The sequence below is a fragment of the Pholcus phalangioides genome, unplaced genomic scaffold, assembly GCF_987345545.1.
Source record: "Pholcus phalangioides strain wild (caught in Gottingen) unplaced genomic scaffold, Ppha-v1.0 ptg000039l_1, whole genome shotgun sequence".
Classification (NCBI taxonomy): domain Eukaryota; kingdom Metazoa; phylum Arthropoda; class Arachnida; order Araneae; family Pholcidae; genus Pholcus; species Pholcus phalangioides.
In genome coordinates this window covers 8863879-8883255 of record NW_028301625.1, presented here as the reverse complement: position 1 = coordinate 8883255, position 19377 = coordinate 8863879, and the positions used below count along the sequence as shown (strand labels likewise).

The following is a 19377-nucleotide window of genomic DNA, read 5'->3' as shown; positions in this document are numbered from 1 at the left end:
ACGTTTGCACTAGAGGCATACTCCCAATTAGAAAAAGTATCCAAATAGCGAGCATTACTTAAATACGTCATTCATGTTTCAAAGGGTTGTTACTAAAATAAAACACATTAATTTTTATACGGACACCCTGTGCCCGAAAATCAAATTGAAAAGTTGTACCCTGTCTGTCTCTCTACTGCAGCCAACAAAAACAAATTCCACATTTCCACGTGGTAAAACAGTTTATCCACATTCCAATGATATTTTTCTAATTCGAATATCTCAGTCAATATTCCACTTAGAAACGTGGAATTTTTTGACATCATAAGGAGAGTCAGGGCAACAACTTTCTAGTTGGATTTTTGGGCATAGTACGTCCATATAGAAAGTTAAATTTTATATTTTAATAACTATGGTACCCCTTACAACATGAATGCGTGTCTGTGCATTCACGACTTCAGTAAATTTACAGATTTAAATAAAGCCTCGTTGAAAAAAGCGGAACAAATTGTATAAAAAAAATAATCGGAACAAAAATTACAGGAATGTCTCCCGTAATAGGGGACACATGTGGTCCGAAAAATTGTATGAGACAATTCAGTGGTCCTTGGGTTCAGAAAGGTTGAGAAATGCCGATCTAAAAAATTTGAGTCTTTAAAACGGAAATGACATAGCATTAAATTAAATAGGAGTTTTTTTACTTTTTTTTAGCCGTAACACAAATCCAACAGAATGATCAACTTTAGACACCTTATATTTGAATCTGAAAGCGCCTATTAAATACCAATACAAACGCCTGTAAAAAAAGTTTGTACGCACCTTTACAAACAAAATGTTTGATTTTCATTATTTGTGAAATTAGTGGAACAGCAAATATAAGGTATATTTATAATTTAGATGGATTTGTATGACCTATTTCTGAAGCCGATGCGATAAGAACCCCTAAAATAGATTGATGATCTAGAAAAAAAAAAATCAAGCATAAATTATACGTTCAAGATCTATACACACTTTTCCTCCTTTATTTTTTTAATACCTAAATTATAAATTATCTCATATGCAGAACACCTAAAATACAAAATTTTCAGCTTATTTCCCTCATTTATATTTCTGAATAGTTAAACCGTGAACAAGTAAATCACTCTCTACTCTATCAGTACGATTGAGCAGGTTCGACAAAAATCCAGAGATGCAATATTGTTCAGCCTGAAGAATAGAGGCATTAAGCGGGCGTTACACAAATGCCACTTCAGTCAAATCCCTACCATCCCTTGCCCGATGTCCTGCGGAGCAGAAGGGGGAAAAGCATTTTCTAGCTGGCCACTTTTGAAAACATTTTGTTTAAGGTGAAGTGTTTTTTTTCAAACCATTTTGTGAATCTTCTGTGATCCTCAGAGGGTTAATAATACAGGTACAACAATTAAGTTGTGTTTTCTCTGAAATCTTTATATTGTCCTGTCTTGTTTTTCAGATGAGTGACAGGTGAAAAAAATTAACAAAAAATTAGATGGGAAAAAAAGTATTTCAGTGAAAAATTGAAATATCAAAAGAGAATATCCTTTATAATCTATATTAACCAATTTGTTAATTTAAATGCTTTTTGAAGGATGATAACTCAAATTTTCTCAAGAAGAAAAATTTTGTGTCCCCTCCAAAGGTCGATCCTATGTGCGCCAAATATATATAAAACAGGAATATTAGAATTTCTCATTTACTAGTTATTTTCTATATGAAACTTTTTTTCAAATGAAAATATGACAAAAAAAAGTAGATGAAGTTGGTGCTATGCTTTTTGTGTGTGTGAAGCCCTGAATCAAAAACTAAATATGAAGTCTCAGAAGTTACTGAGAGTGCAATACTACATAAATTTTATTCCTTTTAAAATAGAAACTGATGGAAGCAGAACAAATGAAAAATTTTTTGTGAGAATAATTTCACCAATATTTATTGTAGGGATCTAAATTTGCATAAGAAGTAAAATTACAATTTTTACATCTTGATGTAAAACATCAGTTTTATGCATTCAGGTACCATGTTAAACATGTGAAAAGTTTCCATGTTCATAGGAGTACAGTATGTCATGGCCAGCTCTTTTTTCTCATAAAAATTTATACCGAATTTCATCATAAAAAATTATCCAATTGAATGCGCAATGGCAGTTTGTTTTATCATAAAAAAATATCAAAATTTTTTTCATTTTATACATAGATGGGAACAATATATAAAAAAATTGACTAAAGGGTAAAATTAGAATATATGTACAAAATGAGTTTATTCCTTTAAGCATATGGTTCGGATGAGTGCATTTGCCACTGAATAAGGATCACAATTGCTTGAAGGACGCCTATCCTCAAGGTAACCGCATCCCAAGTCAGCAACATTACGAGGTATTCGAATACTGGCTCCTCTGTCAGCAACTCCATAAGAGAAATCGTGAATACTTGATGTTTCATGCAATCCAGTGAGTCTGCGCATGTTATCCTCCCCCTCTTTTGGGTCATATGCTTTGATATGGAGTTGATGGTTCTTTTTTAAACATGTGATAGCTTCATTTATGTATCTGAAAAAAAGTAATAATTTTTTTTTCAAAGTTAGCAATTTACTGTATTAAAGAAAGAGTACACCAAAGAGTTTACTGTGCATACAAAAGAATTAGTATATTAAATTAAGATAATGACATACTTCAATCCTCCCTTTTCACGCATTTCTTTTGTAGAAAAATTCATGTGTGCTCCAGATCCATTCCAGCCTGCGATCGGCTTAGGGTCAAATGTGACTGAAACACCAAATTCTTCTGCTATGCGATGAAGAATATAACGGCTCACCCAAACCTAAAAATTCAGAATATTGACCATATTGTTACAAAATATTCATAAACAGTGCTTCTTTCAACCTTCCAGCAGGTGAGTGTAGGAGATATGAGCATGATAAATTCAGTCTAACATATTTTAAGCTAGAGTGCACTGTACTCTATACTCTCTTCCCCCCTCTCTCCCCCCCCCCCCTGTCTATTTCTTCCCAAACTTATAAGCCTTACTTCAGTTGTCTTCCAACGTTCGTTGCACCATCATGGTTTCTCTGCAGGTATTATTTTTGAGATACACATGCCAAAATTCCAATAAGTTTCATGGATCACACTGTTCAGTTGTGAAATTTGCCAGAAATTTATACATTTAGAGCAGCAGTTCTTAATCGGGGCTCTGTGGCCACTCAAGGAGAAAAAACAAATTTGATAAAATAATTATTAATGTTTTTAAATAGTAAAAATAAATCAATAACTTTGATTAATAAATTAAAAATAGACCTACTTGGGCTCTGCCATAGAAACTATATACCAGAAAGGACTCCACAAATCAAAGATTGAGAACCACTGAGCACTTTTCTAAGCACTTTTTCTCTGACTGCAAAGCTGTTATTTTATGAATTAAAAAGTGCCTTTTATGAGAAGTGTTAGCTCTAGGAAAATGTGTACAATGTTTGCAATGACTAGTTGAAAATTCTAGTCATGAAATTTTTAGTTCGATTGTTCATTTATATACTTGTACCCATATTCTTTATATAAATAAAAACTGCATTTATTTTTTATAAATCTGTATTTATTAGCTATATATGCTATTGTATCAAAAATTTAGTTACTGGACTTACACAAATTTGAATTTTACATAGGGTATTTAGAAAATGCACATGACTTTCCACGCTAGTATAAAGGCTGCACCCGCTGAAAGGTTAAATATGTAATTTTTACTTATTGGTAACAAATAAGCTTATTTGTCAAGTTTTATAAAACTTTTATAGGGTAATACTGGCCTAAATAATGCAAAATACTACCTCATCACCAATGTCTACACCTAAGCATGGACCGACTTGGTACTCCCATTGACTTGGGAGTACTTCTGCATTAGTTCCACTAATATTGATGCCAGCATACATGCAAGCTTTGTAATGAGCCTCTATTATGTCACGACCATAGGCTTTCGTAGCTCCTACGCCACAGTAATAAGGACCTATAAATAGAAGAATTATTTGAATGAAAACATATCACATACAAATACATTTTTCAGGTATCAGCAAATAATATTTTTTTGGCGATAAAAAGAAATTGCTCCCTTTTGCCCAAAAACAAATTGCCTTAAAAATCTGCCCTTACAGTTGGCACCTTCTGCAGTCATTTAGTTCATGAGATTCAAAGTCTGGCACTGACTGCAGCATTCACCCAATTTTTTATAAAAGTTGCATTTGCAAAGCATTTTTCATTGAAGGGATAGACATCTCAAGTGCAAGGAAATCTATGCAAGTATATTTTCTCGTGAACCATTAGGTCATGCTTTGAATTCTTGGCCTATTATACGGGTTATATAAAATGGACATTTTCTGTTGGTTGTGTTCCTTGTATTTTATTCTTTTGTGCCATGAGTATTTATGTGTGTTTATGATGTTGATATTTCTATCTACGTGTGTGAACCATAAAAAATTTCAACCCAAATGTATGAAATTTAAAGTTTTTGTGTCTAGAAATAATGTGTGTCCTGTTCTTTGTAGGGGTCCATCTTGACTTTTTTGGGGCAAAATAGAAAGATTGCATTTGTGACTCATGAATACACTATGATACCACTGCATCATCTTCAACCACAAAAAAAAAATGATGAAATTTTTATTTTTCATTGTCATAGGCTCATGAAATGTTGTTTTTGATCAATTCGAACTAGTTTTCTTCATTTTGAACCTCCTATACCATATTATCAAGTAAGGAAAAAGAAAATAACTTAACTTGTGGACCAGGATAACCTTGCTTAGGCCATTTGAATGGGTGCGAATCTGTGTCTAAAAACGTGTACTCTTGCTCAAGGCCAAACAAAGGGTCAACAGAGCCAGCAGCTTTTAGAGCTTCTAGAAGCTGGTAACGCTTGTTAGTTGCTATAAACAAAAAATATTCAAAAATATTTTAGAAACTGAATTTATAAAATCCACAAAATTGATGGTTTATGTATTGAATATTGATGAAAATATACTTCATTTATTGTCACACTATATACATACTTCATTTTGAACTTTTTGCATCATTATAATTCCCCCCAGAAAAGTTTACTTAAAACTCACGCATAGGAGTCATATCCGGACGATACGTCTCACACATCACTAGTTTATTGTCGCCTTCTAAAAAAGGATCATTAAACAATGCCACTGGCTTCAAAAACACATCAGCATTGGAACTATCTGACATGTAGCAGCTAGAGCCATCAAAGTCCCATCTTGGCAATTCTAAAAAAACAATATATTTTGGTTATATATTTTAATACTTTTGCACAGAACTACTGCTATCACAAATAATGGTAAACCTTTAGAGTAACTGTATGACAGAATATAGTGTATGATATCTAAGTGAGACAAAGCCTCCAAAAGGAAAAGGAGCCGACAGGATTTTGGCTTATAGGCCAGGGAACTAATCTTTTTTTAGTTTCTATTCATTTGCATTAAAAATGTTCTAGTGGAAGAGGGGTCCAATTCAGGATGTGTTATACACAAAGAACATTATACTCATTTGTTTAAAGAAATTAAAACATGTCAGAAACCTGCTAGTGCAGTTCATAAAATTCTGAAGTTATAAAAACAAAATTTTTTAATATAGCTTTAATTTGCATTTATATCTTCCAAGAGGTTATTGAGCATATCTGTGGTGGAAACTTTGCATAAAGTGGAATGAACCTGAACCATGGTTTCAAAGTCGATAGCAGCTGGCTCACAATTGTCAAGCTTAAAAAAAGAAACTGTTTTTCCCCTTTTTTCAAAAAATTAGAACATTTGAATAAAAATATATATGTTTGCATAAAATATTCATGTGATAATCCAACTTTTTCAACTACAATTTTTATATTTTTTTCTTTGTTGTTAAGTATGTGTAAGTCTATAAACCAATAATCTTTCAATCCTAATATGAGCACAAGAAAAAAAAATATTCTCTGTAAATATAAAATTACATGATTATATGCTTTGACTGTAATTGAAAAATGCATACTCATATTATTTATAAAAAGAATATCAATATCTATACTATGCAGTTTCAATATCAATATTGACACACTATAGCAGTGTTTCGCAACCGCCAGGCTCTGACACCAATCACACTAAGCCATGAATGATTCGCCATTTCATTTCCCCCATCTATTTTCCTATTGATTGCGTGCTTGACTGGGCATTCTACTCACAAAAAGAAATCAACTGAGTTGTGGCCAAAGGTTGAGAACCACTGCACTATAGCATGTCAAATACCTGAAGTTTTGGAAAAGGATGCTTAAGAATTTAACTCACGAAAACATCTTGATGGCAAATAAAAGAAACTGCCATTTCTCATTGCAAATATTTTGATGTATCTTGGAAAATAACTCACCATTGGGAAATTTTGGAATAAAGTTAATGGTTTTCGTCTTGGATCGTACATTTTCCCCCGATCCATCAATCCATATATATGTCACTAGCACCTTATCAGCAGGCTGTGGTAGGTTTAAATATTTCTGCAACACCTGCTTGTTCAAAACAGCTGGTCCGGCCATGTCTTCAGTAATTTTTGGCTGTTTGAAAGAAATTCAAAATTATTTAAGATTTTTTTATTTGGGGAGGTCGGGCACATGCATTACTTGTATTAAAAATGCAGAATCGAATCGCCAACACAGTACAGTATTTAAAAAAAAATACTGAATAAATACTTTAAAAAAAATGAATGAATTAAAACCTATGATTTGCTGACCATTTCAAATAGGAATCCTGCACTTGGGCCTCGTTTCTACCTTTTGCACAAGGAGAAAAAAAAATGTACTCTCTCTCACATGAGAAAACCCATGTACTTTGGCACCCATGTGATCACTGGTCCATCTCCCGATTTACCAGACTTTCCTGGTAGTGCAATCGGGGGCAGCTCGGTCACACTGGGTGTGCTCTAAAAGGGTGTCAAATTCAAATCCAAAGTGAAGGGCGAAAACAATTTAGGAAAAATTATTTGTACCCGCTCAAGGAGGGACGTCAAGTCTGAGGTAAAAGGGCAAAAACAAATCCACATGCTATTTTATAACATAACATATTGCTGTTCCTTTGAATTGCATCATGAAATGAAACGATTGATGAAATTGAATTTTTGAAATTGAATGAAACGATTAAAACAAAAGTTTTTTTTTAATTGGGAGAGGTCATTGGCACAAAAATAGATCCCACTCAGGTAGAGATTTTGTCTCGAGCCGTCCCTGAGTGCAACGTATATGTGTGGACCTGACCTAAAGATTGTAACAAACCATACATACACAACTGAACATCTTTACAGAGTTTTATGGATCTTGTTCCAGATACCCGGTGAGTAATGGTAAAGCCTCCTATGACGCTCGTAGACAGTATCTCTATCTAGCAGGCCTTGGTAAGGTGTTGCACCACAACGGAACTCTAAAAAGACATCTTTTCCCTTTCAAGAAACTAATGAGGAACTTACGTTGAGGTACAATTTTTTTTACCTTTTTTAAACGGCTTTGTAAACCAGATTCCACAATCATGACCTCACCCCAATTCTGTTTTTGAAACTTAGAAAAAGTTTGAGGTGCGAAATATATATATTGTTTATTTTATTAGGATTGTTGTGTTAGGATTGTTTATTGTACCTTGGTAAGGTACTAGGTAGAAGAGCATTAATAAGTCTAACCAAATAGATTTATTAATTAAATAGTGTGCTAGTTTTTATGCACACGTGTAATTTTTCCACTACGTTATATATTATTTGGGAATGCGAATCATTGTGTGAACTTAATCAATATATCCCTATTGGATGCCCCAAAGCAGAATGTTTAGCACTGTTCTGCGACGAGCCCTCAGCTGACTGGAGATGTTCTGCGGTAAAAATCCCCATACATGTAATAGTGTGGGGTTTTTTTCACTTTTTCTTAAAATTCTTCCAAATTGTTCTGCAGTAGAGCTAATTGTTCTGCGACGTATGTCGCAGATTTTGACACATTCTGCTTTGGGAATTGGATGTTGACAATATCCACACTTATTTTTGACCATGAAAAGAATGAAAGACCTCTCTTGGAAACACCATTAAAATGATAAGCCCACCAAGAGGTTTCAAACATTTGTTCTTCACATGCACGCCCTCCCCCCAAATGCATAAAAGGGACCCATCATAGAGAACAAAGAATTGTTGAAATACCCACGAATAATGTCAAAACATTCTTAGAACTGGTAACACATGGGCAATTGTAAACATCAGTGGTGGTAAAAGGACAAAAGTCATTGTCGACTTAAGTGGAGTTAAGCCAAACATGTGTTGAGTTAGAGAGTTTCCCCTTACATTGAAATTAGTATTGTGCTCACAGAGGGCGAACTGAAATGGACTGGTGCGGGATTCTTTCAGTCAGATGACTAAGATTTTTTACTCTGGACATGAAAATCATAGAAAAAATGGAGTAGCAATAATTATTAAAAATAACATTGATGCATCTGTGTTAGGGTACAACCCTGTTAATGATAGAATTATGTCAATCAGAATAAAAAGTAGTCCAATAAATATAACGATCGTCCAAGTATATGCACCAACAACTGATGCTGAAGTTAGCGATGAATTCTATAATGCATTACAACAAATTATTGATCAAACACCCAGTAAAGATATGTTGATGATCACTGGGGATTTAAACGCGAAGGTTGGAGATGTGGCAGTTCCAGGTACAGCAGGAAACTTTGGGCTTGGAAATAGGAATGAAGCTGGACAAAAGTTAATTGAATTCTGTTCATCAAATGATCTTTTCGTTGCTAATACTTACTTTAAGCAGCCTAAAAGAAGAATGTACACATGGACATCACCAAATGGCATCTACAAGAACCAAATTGATTACGTAATAGGCAGCAAAAGATGGAAAAGCTCTGTGACAACATGCAAGACTGCCAAGTGCTGAATGTGGGTCTGATCACCAGTTACTCATTTTAGAGATGAGACTTAAATTAAAGAAAATCAATAAAGGAAAAACGCCAGAGCTAGGTACAGGTTAGATAATGTACCAGAGGAATATATAGAATTTCAACAAGAAACCATTTTAATGACCTCGATCTGGTAGATAGGGAACCAGAAGAGCTCTGGTCTGATATTAAAAATATATGAAAAGAGGAACCAAAGAGAGAGAATTATTCTAGAGAGAATCTACTGTTTATAGCATCTTTATGAAAGTTATTTAAGTTGCATAGCTGTAGTGCTCTCCTCATTCACAAATTACAGTAAAAATTCATTATAATGAGAATCTCACTTTTGCAAGTGATCGTCAAATAGATAATGTTGAAGGTACAAAAATATTCGGTTATAGCAAGTTTAAACTTAGGAAGCATTCACTATAACGTCGAAAAAATTTCTCAAAATGTGAGTTTTACCTTCTCTTCAAGAATTGAACATGATGATTCTTATATACTTCTCTGCATATTTAAATGAGTAGAATCAGCTAATTTTTTCAAAACTTTTCATAGATGTCACCTTTTCCTTGTATACAAGACATTTTTTACATAGAATTTTATATTATGTGATGTAGTCAACTATCTGAACAATTAAAGTCTCAATTATTATATCACTGCTCACTTTCACAGCTGTATAGACTCGTCAACATTTTACTACTAATCGGAAAATTTTTTAGCATGATTTTTTCAGTCATTCGGAAATGAATTTGAACTGGAAATTCTGGTCCCGTGGTATCAGCATGATCCCCATCACGGTGGGATTGACCGAGCCCCAGCCTTGATGCCCAGGACGACTCTCATCATTTTTTGTTTTTTCACGCTATAAATTCATCATAAAGGGGCCCGTGAAAGATCCCAACCTAGGGGCCCTGCTTCAGGATGTGGGAGCCATAGATATCAGTCACTGGAAGAGAAAAGGCAAAATAATTGTCACATAACCCACATGTATAGTGAGCATAGGCATTCATTAGAGACCATATGAAAATTGTAGATTTTTATATTCCCTTCCCCAGTTATTATTCAGTGTGCTACTGTTTATAGCATCTTTATGAGTTATTCAAGTTGCATAAGTGTAGCTTCCCTCATTCACAAGTTACAGTAAAAGTCTGTTATAACAAGAGTGATTTGCAAGTGATTCTCAAATAGCTAATGTTAAAGATACAAAAAAATATTTGGTTATAGCGAGGTTTTTTTAAACTTAGAAAGCATTCGCTATAACATCAAAAAAATTCCAGTTTTACGTTCTCTCCCAAAAAAAAAGGGGGAATGTCTTCCAGTTTAACGAAGACTTCTAGATCCGGGGTTCCCAAATTGTGCTCTGCCAAGGATTTCTGGGTGTGTTGCTAAGAGTTTGGAAAATAAATAATTTTCCGAAATGTTTCAAAAATTTACATTCATACTGGGTTAAACCTGGCAGCTCTCTTCTTTTTGAATCAATGAAAGCAAATGTTTTTAATATGCTAAAATGTATAGAGCGAACGTCGGAGGTTTTGTTTTTGAAATAAACTCTGCATTTATTCGACCAATGGGCGAAAAGTTTCCGGAGTTATCTCGGGTCGAGCCCGTGCTTGTGATGAGCTTGTCATTGTCTCTCGCTTAAAACCCAGTTCTAGATACTAATTAGTAATTGAAAAAATACAAAAGTGTTAAAGAAAACATAACAAGGGGCGACGAGGCCCATCTTAAAAGTTGGATATAGTATTTACTCGAAGACTGCAAAAGGTAGGAGAAAAAGTTTTTCATAAATACCTGACACGATGGAAAATTTAGTTGGAGTTAATAAGACAGAATCAAGCTCTAATGGAAGCTCTCAAAGAGCAACGAGACTCAACGTCAACAAACCAGAAAGTGACGGTTTCGTTTGATAAATACGATGAAGCTTCAGAGACTTTCGATTCGTTTATAGAACGTTTCCAAGCGTTTTTAGACATTCAAAATGTCCCAAAAGAAACGTGCTAAAGTCTTAATTTCGAGCATTTCTGCAAAGCACTACAACTTTTTGAAAATTTTATTGTTTCTGGACAATCCATCAGAGAAAGAATTCGCCATTTTAAAAAATGTTTTGAAGAACCATTTGAATCCTAAGCATTGATTATACCGAGTAGGCACATGTTTGAAAGGCGAAAGCATCAGTTCGTATACAGCCAAATTGCGACATTCGCAATCACGTGCGACTATAAACAAGAGATAGGGCCGTCTTAAGGGCACCATGGGCCAAGTGATTTTTCTGAGGCCCTACCTGGAAAATTCTCGAAAAATTCACTTCTCGTTTTTCTGAGGCCCCTCTTCTCTTGAGTCCCCTGGGCCATGCCCGGGTGGACCCTATGCGTTGAGACGGCCCTGGTCCGAGATGGAGCGATCCTCGATCGTTTATTTGAGGAAGATGACATCGAGCTAGACAAAACAATAAAGATCGCCCTGGCGATGGAGAAAGCTGTCTATGGGCGAAGATTATCGGGAAGCCGGCAGAACTGAAGGTAGTGAAAGCGGGGAAGAGGAAAACGAAACCGCCCACGCAAAACAGAAACTACTCTGCCGCGGCTGTCAAATATCCGCCGTGTATACGATGCACAGGAACAAATCACGATAAAGACTCCTGCAGATTTATTGCTAGTAAATATCGCTTCTGTAAAAAAATCGGACATATAGAGAAAGCCTGCTACGCGGCAAAGACTCAATCGACACCTAACAAGCAGAAACAGATTTCAGTTGAGGAAAACGAAAATGATGTTTCCATGTTTGGGTTAGTGTTATACTGTAAAGGAATTAGCAAAGTTAAATAATAGTATCGTTCGAGGAATAATGGTATGAAAGGATGGACTTTGAAATTATGTATTTCAAAGCCATACCAGCCAGGTGTTATCCAGATGTTAAGAGTCCCAAAGAATATGGATCATGAAAGAAACCTATAAATTTGGCGCGTAGCACGTAAGGAATACAGAATCGAAGAAGTAGTATAAAAAGTAGCGATAAACAGATCTATAAATATGGGGACTGAAATGAATCGTATAAAGGGTGCAGGACATTATGAAAGAAATCGGTATAAGTTGTATAAGAAGAATATGGTAATAAAATTCAGCGGCCGCGCTCATATTTCAATGATATTTGCAGCTGGTCAGAATTTTGTATACACGTAAAAGCGTGAGAAAGTCCAGGGTTAGAGCAGATGGTTTTAGGTGAAAGGAGTTTTGCGAATTCCGGGAATAGTTCCCACAAGAACGTCAACCGAACCAAAGGGATAGCAGTAGCCAATGAAACGCATGTCCATAGGAAAATGTTATCCAATAATGTAAAGTGAAGAGAAGTTCGGTAAAGAAAATTTAGGAAAGAAAATCGGAATTAGCGAATGAGATGAAGTTTATGGAATATAGGTAGGAGTAGGCGGATAGCCAAAGAAAAATATATATATGAAGTTTGAGAAGAGTGGACAGACAGAGAGTTAGAGAGAGACTGAGATAGTGAGATAGAGAGAGACAGAGTCAGAGAGGTTGTGGAAGTCCACAAGATAAGTGTGAGATGGGCACTCACGAAGGAGTGAAGTTGATCTTCACCGGATTTGGGGTAAGTCACACTTCCGACTTTACGAACCATTTATCACTCTCCATGTAAAATTGAAAATATGTAATGCACTATCCTAGCTTCTATTTATAAATCGTATATTTAATGCCCTTATTTATCGTAGCCTAATAATTAAAGAATAATTAACTGTTTTATCTTTGTATCCTTGGACTTGTCATTTACACGGGCCTGTGGTTATTGACTTCACAGCGCAGTAGTACAATAGAGCCTAAAATTAGTAAGTTATGAATTAATTCGATCAACGGCATTTGGGATGTTTACATTAGTGGGATGAATAGAATCAACGTTGCAGTAGGGTCACGCCCGTTTACAATAATGCATAATCGTTAACATTAGAGACGGTATTGAGTGAAGAGCTGAAAAAGCCTCCAATGATGGTTACTGTCGACATAGACAATAAACCAGTGAGTACGGAAGTTGATACCGGTGGAACAGTATCAGTAATGAACTTAGAAGCCCCGTTCACATGTGCAAATATTGCGGTAGCATTGGGAGTGCTATAGCACCCGCTTGACGACTTTTTTCCTTCGTAAGGAAGGAAATGAAGAGCAATCATTGGTGAACATTCTTGAAGCGGATTTTAAACCCGCTTTTCTATTTCCCCATGTGAACGGGGCTAGAGATTCAGAAAAATCTCGAGAGAAAGAAGTTCAACCTACAAATTTAGTATTCCGGACATACAATATGGAGAAAAAATTGTCCCAGCGGGATATGTCACTGTGAAAGTAAAATACGGAAAGCAAAAGTTGCACTTGAACTTATACTTGGTGAGGAAAAATTTAGACACGATTTTTGGCCGTGAGTGGCTATACAAAATCAATCTAGATTGGAACTCTCTTAGGCCGGGAACTGACTGCGTTTGGCGGATGCGAATGATCTTATCAGCACCCGCGAAATTTCGTGTGAAATACACAGTGTTTAGAACCCGCGTTTGTTTTTTTTTATGTCACGTGACATGCGGGCTTGACTAAATTATTTTACGCCAAGCTGAAGTTTGCTACGGTTAGCGTTCTAATTCGCGTTTTGCATTATATGTAATAAAAATTTTCAAGTAATGAAATTTTTTAATTTTTGTTGAAATATTTACCGTTTGCAATTATTTCGGAGTTAAAGAAAGACCTAAAAGTTTACTCATTTTTGACCGCTCTTAAATTAATCTCTCTCTCAATTAATTCATGACCAAATCGTACAATTTTTTTATTTTTTGATGACTGGAATCACCTAATGAACTACACCAAATGCTCAATCATACGAAGCACTGTGAATCAAGTTATTCAAATTTTTTCACAAATGGTAGAGCATCGTGTACCTTGAAACATAAAATTTGAAATTTTCCTAGGTTTTTACCTTAGAAATACTACTCAACTTATACCAATGTTTAACGCTCCTTCTTTTGCTTTTATATGCAATTTATATTTTTAAATTTTAGTTCCATACTTCTTTGTCCTACAAAACTTCACCGCATTTTTACTCTTTCATCCATCTTTGCTTTTTCCAACAAATTTGACTAGAAAATAACCAAAGTTTAAAGTGTGGAATGGGTCCAACACCAAGTGAATTTCCTTATGAGAGGCGAGAAAATATTTAAATGTCTATCAGTGCCAGATATAGCAAATGCTAACATCTCGGATGTTGTATGTCTAATGAAATCATCTAGCATCAAAGAAACTGACAGAAAAATAAAGATTTAAAAACATTGTTTTCCTTTCTACAAGTATAATGTACAATAATTATGCATTTCATCTACGTAAATACGTTCCTACCTCCATTATTGTTACTTTTGTATATTTATAACATTAATAATCTAACATCTCGATGAGTATAAAAACAAGCCTGACGTTCGGAATCGGCAATAAATTGTAGCCCTGGTCTAATTAGCCCTCGTGTGCAGAAAATGACCGTGGTGCGACAAAAATGATCAAATTAATAATCTAATAATCATACTTTGTCATTTTGATATTTTTATTTCAATTTATGGTTTAAGCCAGGTTTTCCTAGAACCAGGTTTCTACAGCGCGTGAAGCGTGAAAACTCTCATTGGTAAAAAAACTGAATTTCAAGTTTTTAACCAATCAGCGTTTTTAACCAAAACCCGGCTATTTTTTTGTCTTTGTAATTTTACCCTCTTACTTTCAAGGTACAGTAGCACAAGGTAACAGTGCATGCTTCAAGATACAGGACCCTTTGTTGTACCTTGAAACATTTTGCCTTTTCAAAAAGCCATATTCCGTGGTTACAGTAAGAAAGAAACATAATTAAACACAGATACTGAAAATTAATTTGGTGAAATTTTAATATAAAAATTGACTGAAAAATAATATGTCTAGGTATAGTCTCCCCTAAACGTAATTTCCAACATTTTTATAGCTTCATTTCATTTAACGTGAAATTGTCTAGGGTGCGGTTTATCCGAGGTAGGTCCGATGCAGATTAGCTCTGATCGGGGTCCTACTGCATTAATTTAAAAGCAAATTAATATGAAATTAATGAAGATTTGGAGAGGGTGGGGTTCTAACCCCCTCTCCCCCCAAAAGCCGAGATTATAGCGTCATTTTGCAGGAAAAACGTAAAAACCTCTTCAGAAGAAATGTTTTTTTTGAAAAACCCTCTCGAGAAAGAGAGAGAAATTTCTACGTAAGCCTATGATAACAAGAGGACCCCCACCCGAAATGCGAGAAAATAACATTATACAAGGAGTAATATTAAGTATTAAGTTCATGGCTCTATCACGTTGTCAAATATAAATTACGTTGGGTTACTTAAGAGTATCGTATTAATGTTTAGAGGAGGAAAAGGAAAATATTCAGAGGCAAACGAATCTATCTGAAAAAAAAGGAAGCCAAGTATTAATTAATGTTCACTCCTCGCTTGCATGGCACTTCTCCAAACGGCTGAAAAACAAGAGATTGCTGCGCGTTAGCCTTGAGAATTAAGAAAATAGTAAAAATAATAATAATGAAGAAATGAAACTTCCACAAGAGCATCTGAGCGAAATGTTTTCTTATCCTGCGCAACTAGGTCATGGTGTATTACCAGAAGCTTTATAGTTTGCGTTTGGTGCTCGTTCTATGGTTCACATAATTGCGATTTTCGACTTAACCCTTTATAAATGGTTTTTAAAATTTTCCTGATCCGCATTATAACTGCCTCATTAGAAATAAAAGCGTGTTAAGAACCCGAGATATTTCGGGGTGACCGAAATAAAGCAGATCAAGTTTGACGAGATATCTCGAGTTTGCCGCTGTAAGGGTTAAACCCAACTTATGCCATTTTCATGACACTGTCAAAATCAATAAATGTTTATATTCTTCATTAACGAATCAAATCAATACTGAAGTTATTATATTTCATCGAGACAAGTTTATTGATGTAGTCAATTTGGGAAAATACATGGGACATATTACCAATTCTCACAAAAATGAGCACCAATTGTTTCTGAAACTATTCAAATATGCAGAGACGGATTAAGAGCTGTTCACCCGCACCGGAGTCTGTACCAGCTAACGTCATGCGTGACGTCATTGCTCAAACAGAACCAAGTGCGCCTGCTTTGCTTCCCTGTCAATTACGATAGTTTGCAATCGCTGTACTGCCCATTTCTCTGAATTATTTCTAAAATTATCTTTTCGATTATTGTCGTTAGTATATGTATACTTATTGGTTCGCTTTTTTCAAAAATTTAAATTCTTAAAAGAGAAATTTCGGCATTTGTTTGTGAGGTAACTTCCACTGAGAATATTTTTCTCGGATCCATTTCAGTTGACTCATGCGTTATTTAATTTAAATTGGGTTGATTGAAAGCCAACTCGAGACACATAATTTCAATTATCTCTTCTGAACTTTCTAATAATTTTTAATTTTTTTTTTTATTTGAATTAGGTGTAGCTTTTAGAAGCCTTGGAGACTTCGTTATTACTAATACAACTGCAACATAAAACATAGGAAGGAAATCTAAAAAAATCCTAATATAAAAATGTTTGAAGTTATCATTTTGAATGCTAATATAAAAAGACTATTACTTAATAATTATTTCTTTTATCCATTTTTCAGTTTATAGATTATAAAATGACCTCACGCGCATACCAGTGACATCATGAACGAGAGGGGTACCACCATAACTCTCTTAGAACAGCAAATAGACAATTGAACACGTTTCGTGTGCTGCTGTCGTCTGCTAAAAAGTGCTTGAGCAGTGACATCACGCAGTAGGTCCGAGACCACGCCCACTGAACCGAAGCGCCAAGCGTGACTTCAAATGGATGAAAAACAACCCTTATTATATAGTCCTTATGGACGCAGAAGAAAATATTGGGCCCCTCAAATTAGAAAAAAACGTGCAGTTGGGGTTTTGTGGGGGCCCGGTGCGCCGACAGTTAAATCCACCTTTGAAAATATGCTAACAGTAATCGAAAAAAATTGCCTGTGGCAGCCAACTGAACTCTATTTAACAAACGGAGAAACAACGAAAAATGCAAATACACGGAAAATACAATCTTGATACGGTATGTGGGTGCCTCATCAGAGGATAAAATATCATGCTGACCGAAGATCCTATTGGGTTGGTTGCCAAATATTAACTCTCGGTTGCTCAGCGGAAAAATACGTCTGTCCAAGTCGCTTTATATAACTTAGCCACCTGGCAGTCGAGTGGTTAGGGAACTAACCTCTTACTGTGCGGGTCTGGGTTCGAATCCCGGTTCGGGCATGGATGTCTACTAACACTAATAAATTCCCTGGACGGATCATACTGGTCTCTTGGGAATACGTGAGGGTCACATAATTATAAAAAAAGTTGTGGTCAGAATGAAATTCTCAGCGCCTGCGTACAAGTCTAATGCAACGTTCTGATTGGTTGCTTGCCAAATGGAGTTTTGGTTGGTTTATTTAAATTTTCTTACAATTTCCACTTGTAGTGAACCTAAGCCCGACATCTTCAACCCGTTGTAATAGTGATGCCGCCATTAGTGATCCCAAAGATGGAGAAGTAGATCAAGAATAATAGTTTTAATATTGATCTGGCACTTTACATAACTTCGTCACGGTCTTCAACCCGTTGCTCGCGAGCACCGTATTACTATAGGAGTCCATTCTGTGTGCGCATGCGCATTAGAAACAAATAGTAGTTCGAGAATTGATACATTCAATTACCCCGGCTAAGCAGCAACTCTTAGAGCAGTTGATATGACGCAGAATCGAAGGCAACAGAAAGGCTCATGGTTCGAATCCCGCTCATAAAGCTATTTCCTCCACCTCTTACTTTAGATCAGGAATCTTCAACCCGTTGCTCGCGAGCACCTCGTGTCCGATTTCGTGTTTGCGAGCACTTGTTCAACGTTCCAATAAACACCTTGTACAAATTGCATTCAAGGCATGCTATGTCAAACTTGCCGTAAGGGTGCTCTTCTTTTGAGGATGGGTACAGGCAGTGCTTCGTGACTGAAAAAAAAGGTTGACGACCTCTGCTTTACATCTTCGGATGAGTCTTTGGATTTTTCTCTGCACACGGAGCAAAAATTATGCTTGTTCAAGGAGTGTAGGGAACAACTGAGATTCGGATCACGAATCAATATAAAGGTAGAACCCCTTTATATTACCCACCACAGCGGCAAGGTAGCCGAGTGGTTATAGTGACGGACTCGCGATGCGAGGATCCGGGTTCGAACTCCACATTGGTGGTCGGCTGAAGTTGGTTTTCTGTGGTTCCCAAATTCAAGGCGCAAATGCGAGCCGATCTCCCCGTTAAAAAGTCTCGCCACAGAGAGCAACAGTCCTACGAGACTACAACAGTCCTACTAGAGAGCAACACTTCACTCATAGTTAGAAAAACTGGTGGCAGATGGCAGCACTACACATAACAAGCATTACAGAGAAACAAAAAAAAACTTCACGTCAGGTTTCACTACACGCACATTCCCGCATGTACCGATTCGTTAGGGGTTCCGCGGGGGGGGGGAGGTGTGGGCGGGGTGCATGTGTGGTGTAGCAGTAGTAGGTAGGGCCTCCAAAAAAAATATCTCGGGGATCCATGATGTTCTGAAGTCAGCCACCTCGTTGGGCAATTTGCCTGTTGTGGCGTTGTATTTGTATATATTGTATATGAAGGCGTCTTAGAGGAAGGGGGGGGGGCCCTCGAAGACGACCAACCTCAAAACGCCGGATTACTGGACGGGCCAACTAGCACACGGCCGAATTATCGAGACTCCACTGTACTACATGGTTCTCAACCTTTGTAAGCTGGCAGCCTGGTAAATTTCCTTTTTTGTGAGTGAAAGGCCCGGCAATATACACGAATAATGGGGAAATTATTGGAAAAAATGAAACTGCGAATCACTCATGGCCCGGTACCAAGTCGCAGCCCGGCGGGTGAGATACACTGTACTAGAACCCAATTTAAAAACCAGAAAAAAAAAATTTACCATTAATATTACAATTATGTAACTTTGTTTTCTTTGCAACAAGATGGGTGTTTATCAAACCATATGGCCTATAAAAAAATTGGGAGAGACCATAACTATATAAGTTAGCAACACGGTTTATCGCATAGACTTCCGTTTCGAACTATAATAGTCTACATTGAAATGCCAGTTTGAGTATTTTGTATCTGTGCGTTCTGAATGTGATCTAAATTACAGGTTCCGGTCCAATTAGCGTATAATGATTGAATGACCGGGATGACACTAAATAGATATACTATTCAGTTTTTTCGCCTCCTTCAAATGTTATGTAACTTTATATAGCCTATTTCCATTTATCTCACTAAACAGTAAAATTTCTTTAAGTGCAATGAACTGTAGGTTAATGATGGTATTTCTTAAACAAATTGGACTAGAGTACAGTGAAAAATAC

General features: G+C 36.1%; 1 protein-coding gene and 1 long non-coding RNA gene across 3 annotated transcripts in view; one reads left to right on the top strand and one right to left on the bottom strand.

The window, feature by feature from the left end:
* Positions 1-1908: 1908 nt before the first annotated feature.
* Positions 1909-19377, bottom strand: part of LOC149065548 (glutamine synthetase 2, cytoplasmic-like) — a 64085-nt gene continuing 46616 nt past the window's right edge. For both annotated transcript variants that reach the window (XM_089253821.1, XM_089253820.1), the window contains exons 2-7: positions 6365-6545; positions 5077-5238; positions 4749-4893; positions 3808-3985; positions 2662-2810; positions 1909-2539 (exon numbers count right to left, since the gene is read on the bottom strand). In XM_089253821.1, coding sequence (XP_089109947.1) covers positions 2251-2539; positions 2662-2810; positions 3808-3985; positions 4749-4893; positions 5077-5238; positions 6365-6527 — 1086 coding nt within the window. In that variant the 5' untranslated portion in view covers positions 6528-6545 and the 3' untranslated portion in view covers positions 1909-2250. The remainder of the gene's footprint in view (positions 2540-2661; positions 2811-3807; positions 3986-4748; positions 4894-5076; positions 5239-6364; positions 6546-19377) is intronic.
* LOC149065549 (uncharacterized) overlaps positions 12382-19377 on the top strand; it is a 46477-nt gene continuing 39481 nt past the window's right edge. The window contains exon 1 of the long non-coding RNA XR_016195622.1: positions 12382-12513. This is a non-coding gene — a long non-coding RNA (uncharacterized LOC149065549). The remainder of the gene's footprint in view (positions 12514-19377) is intronic.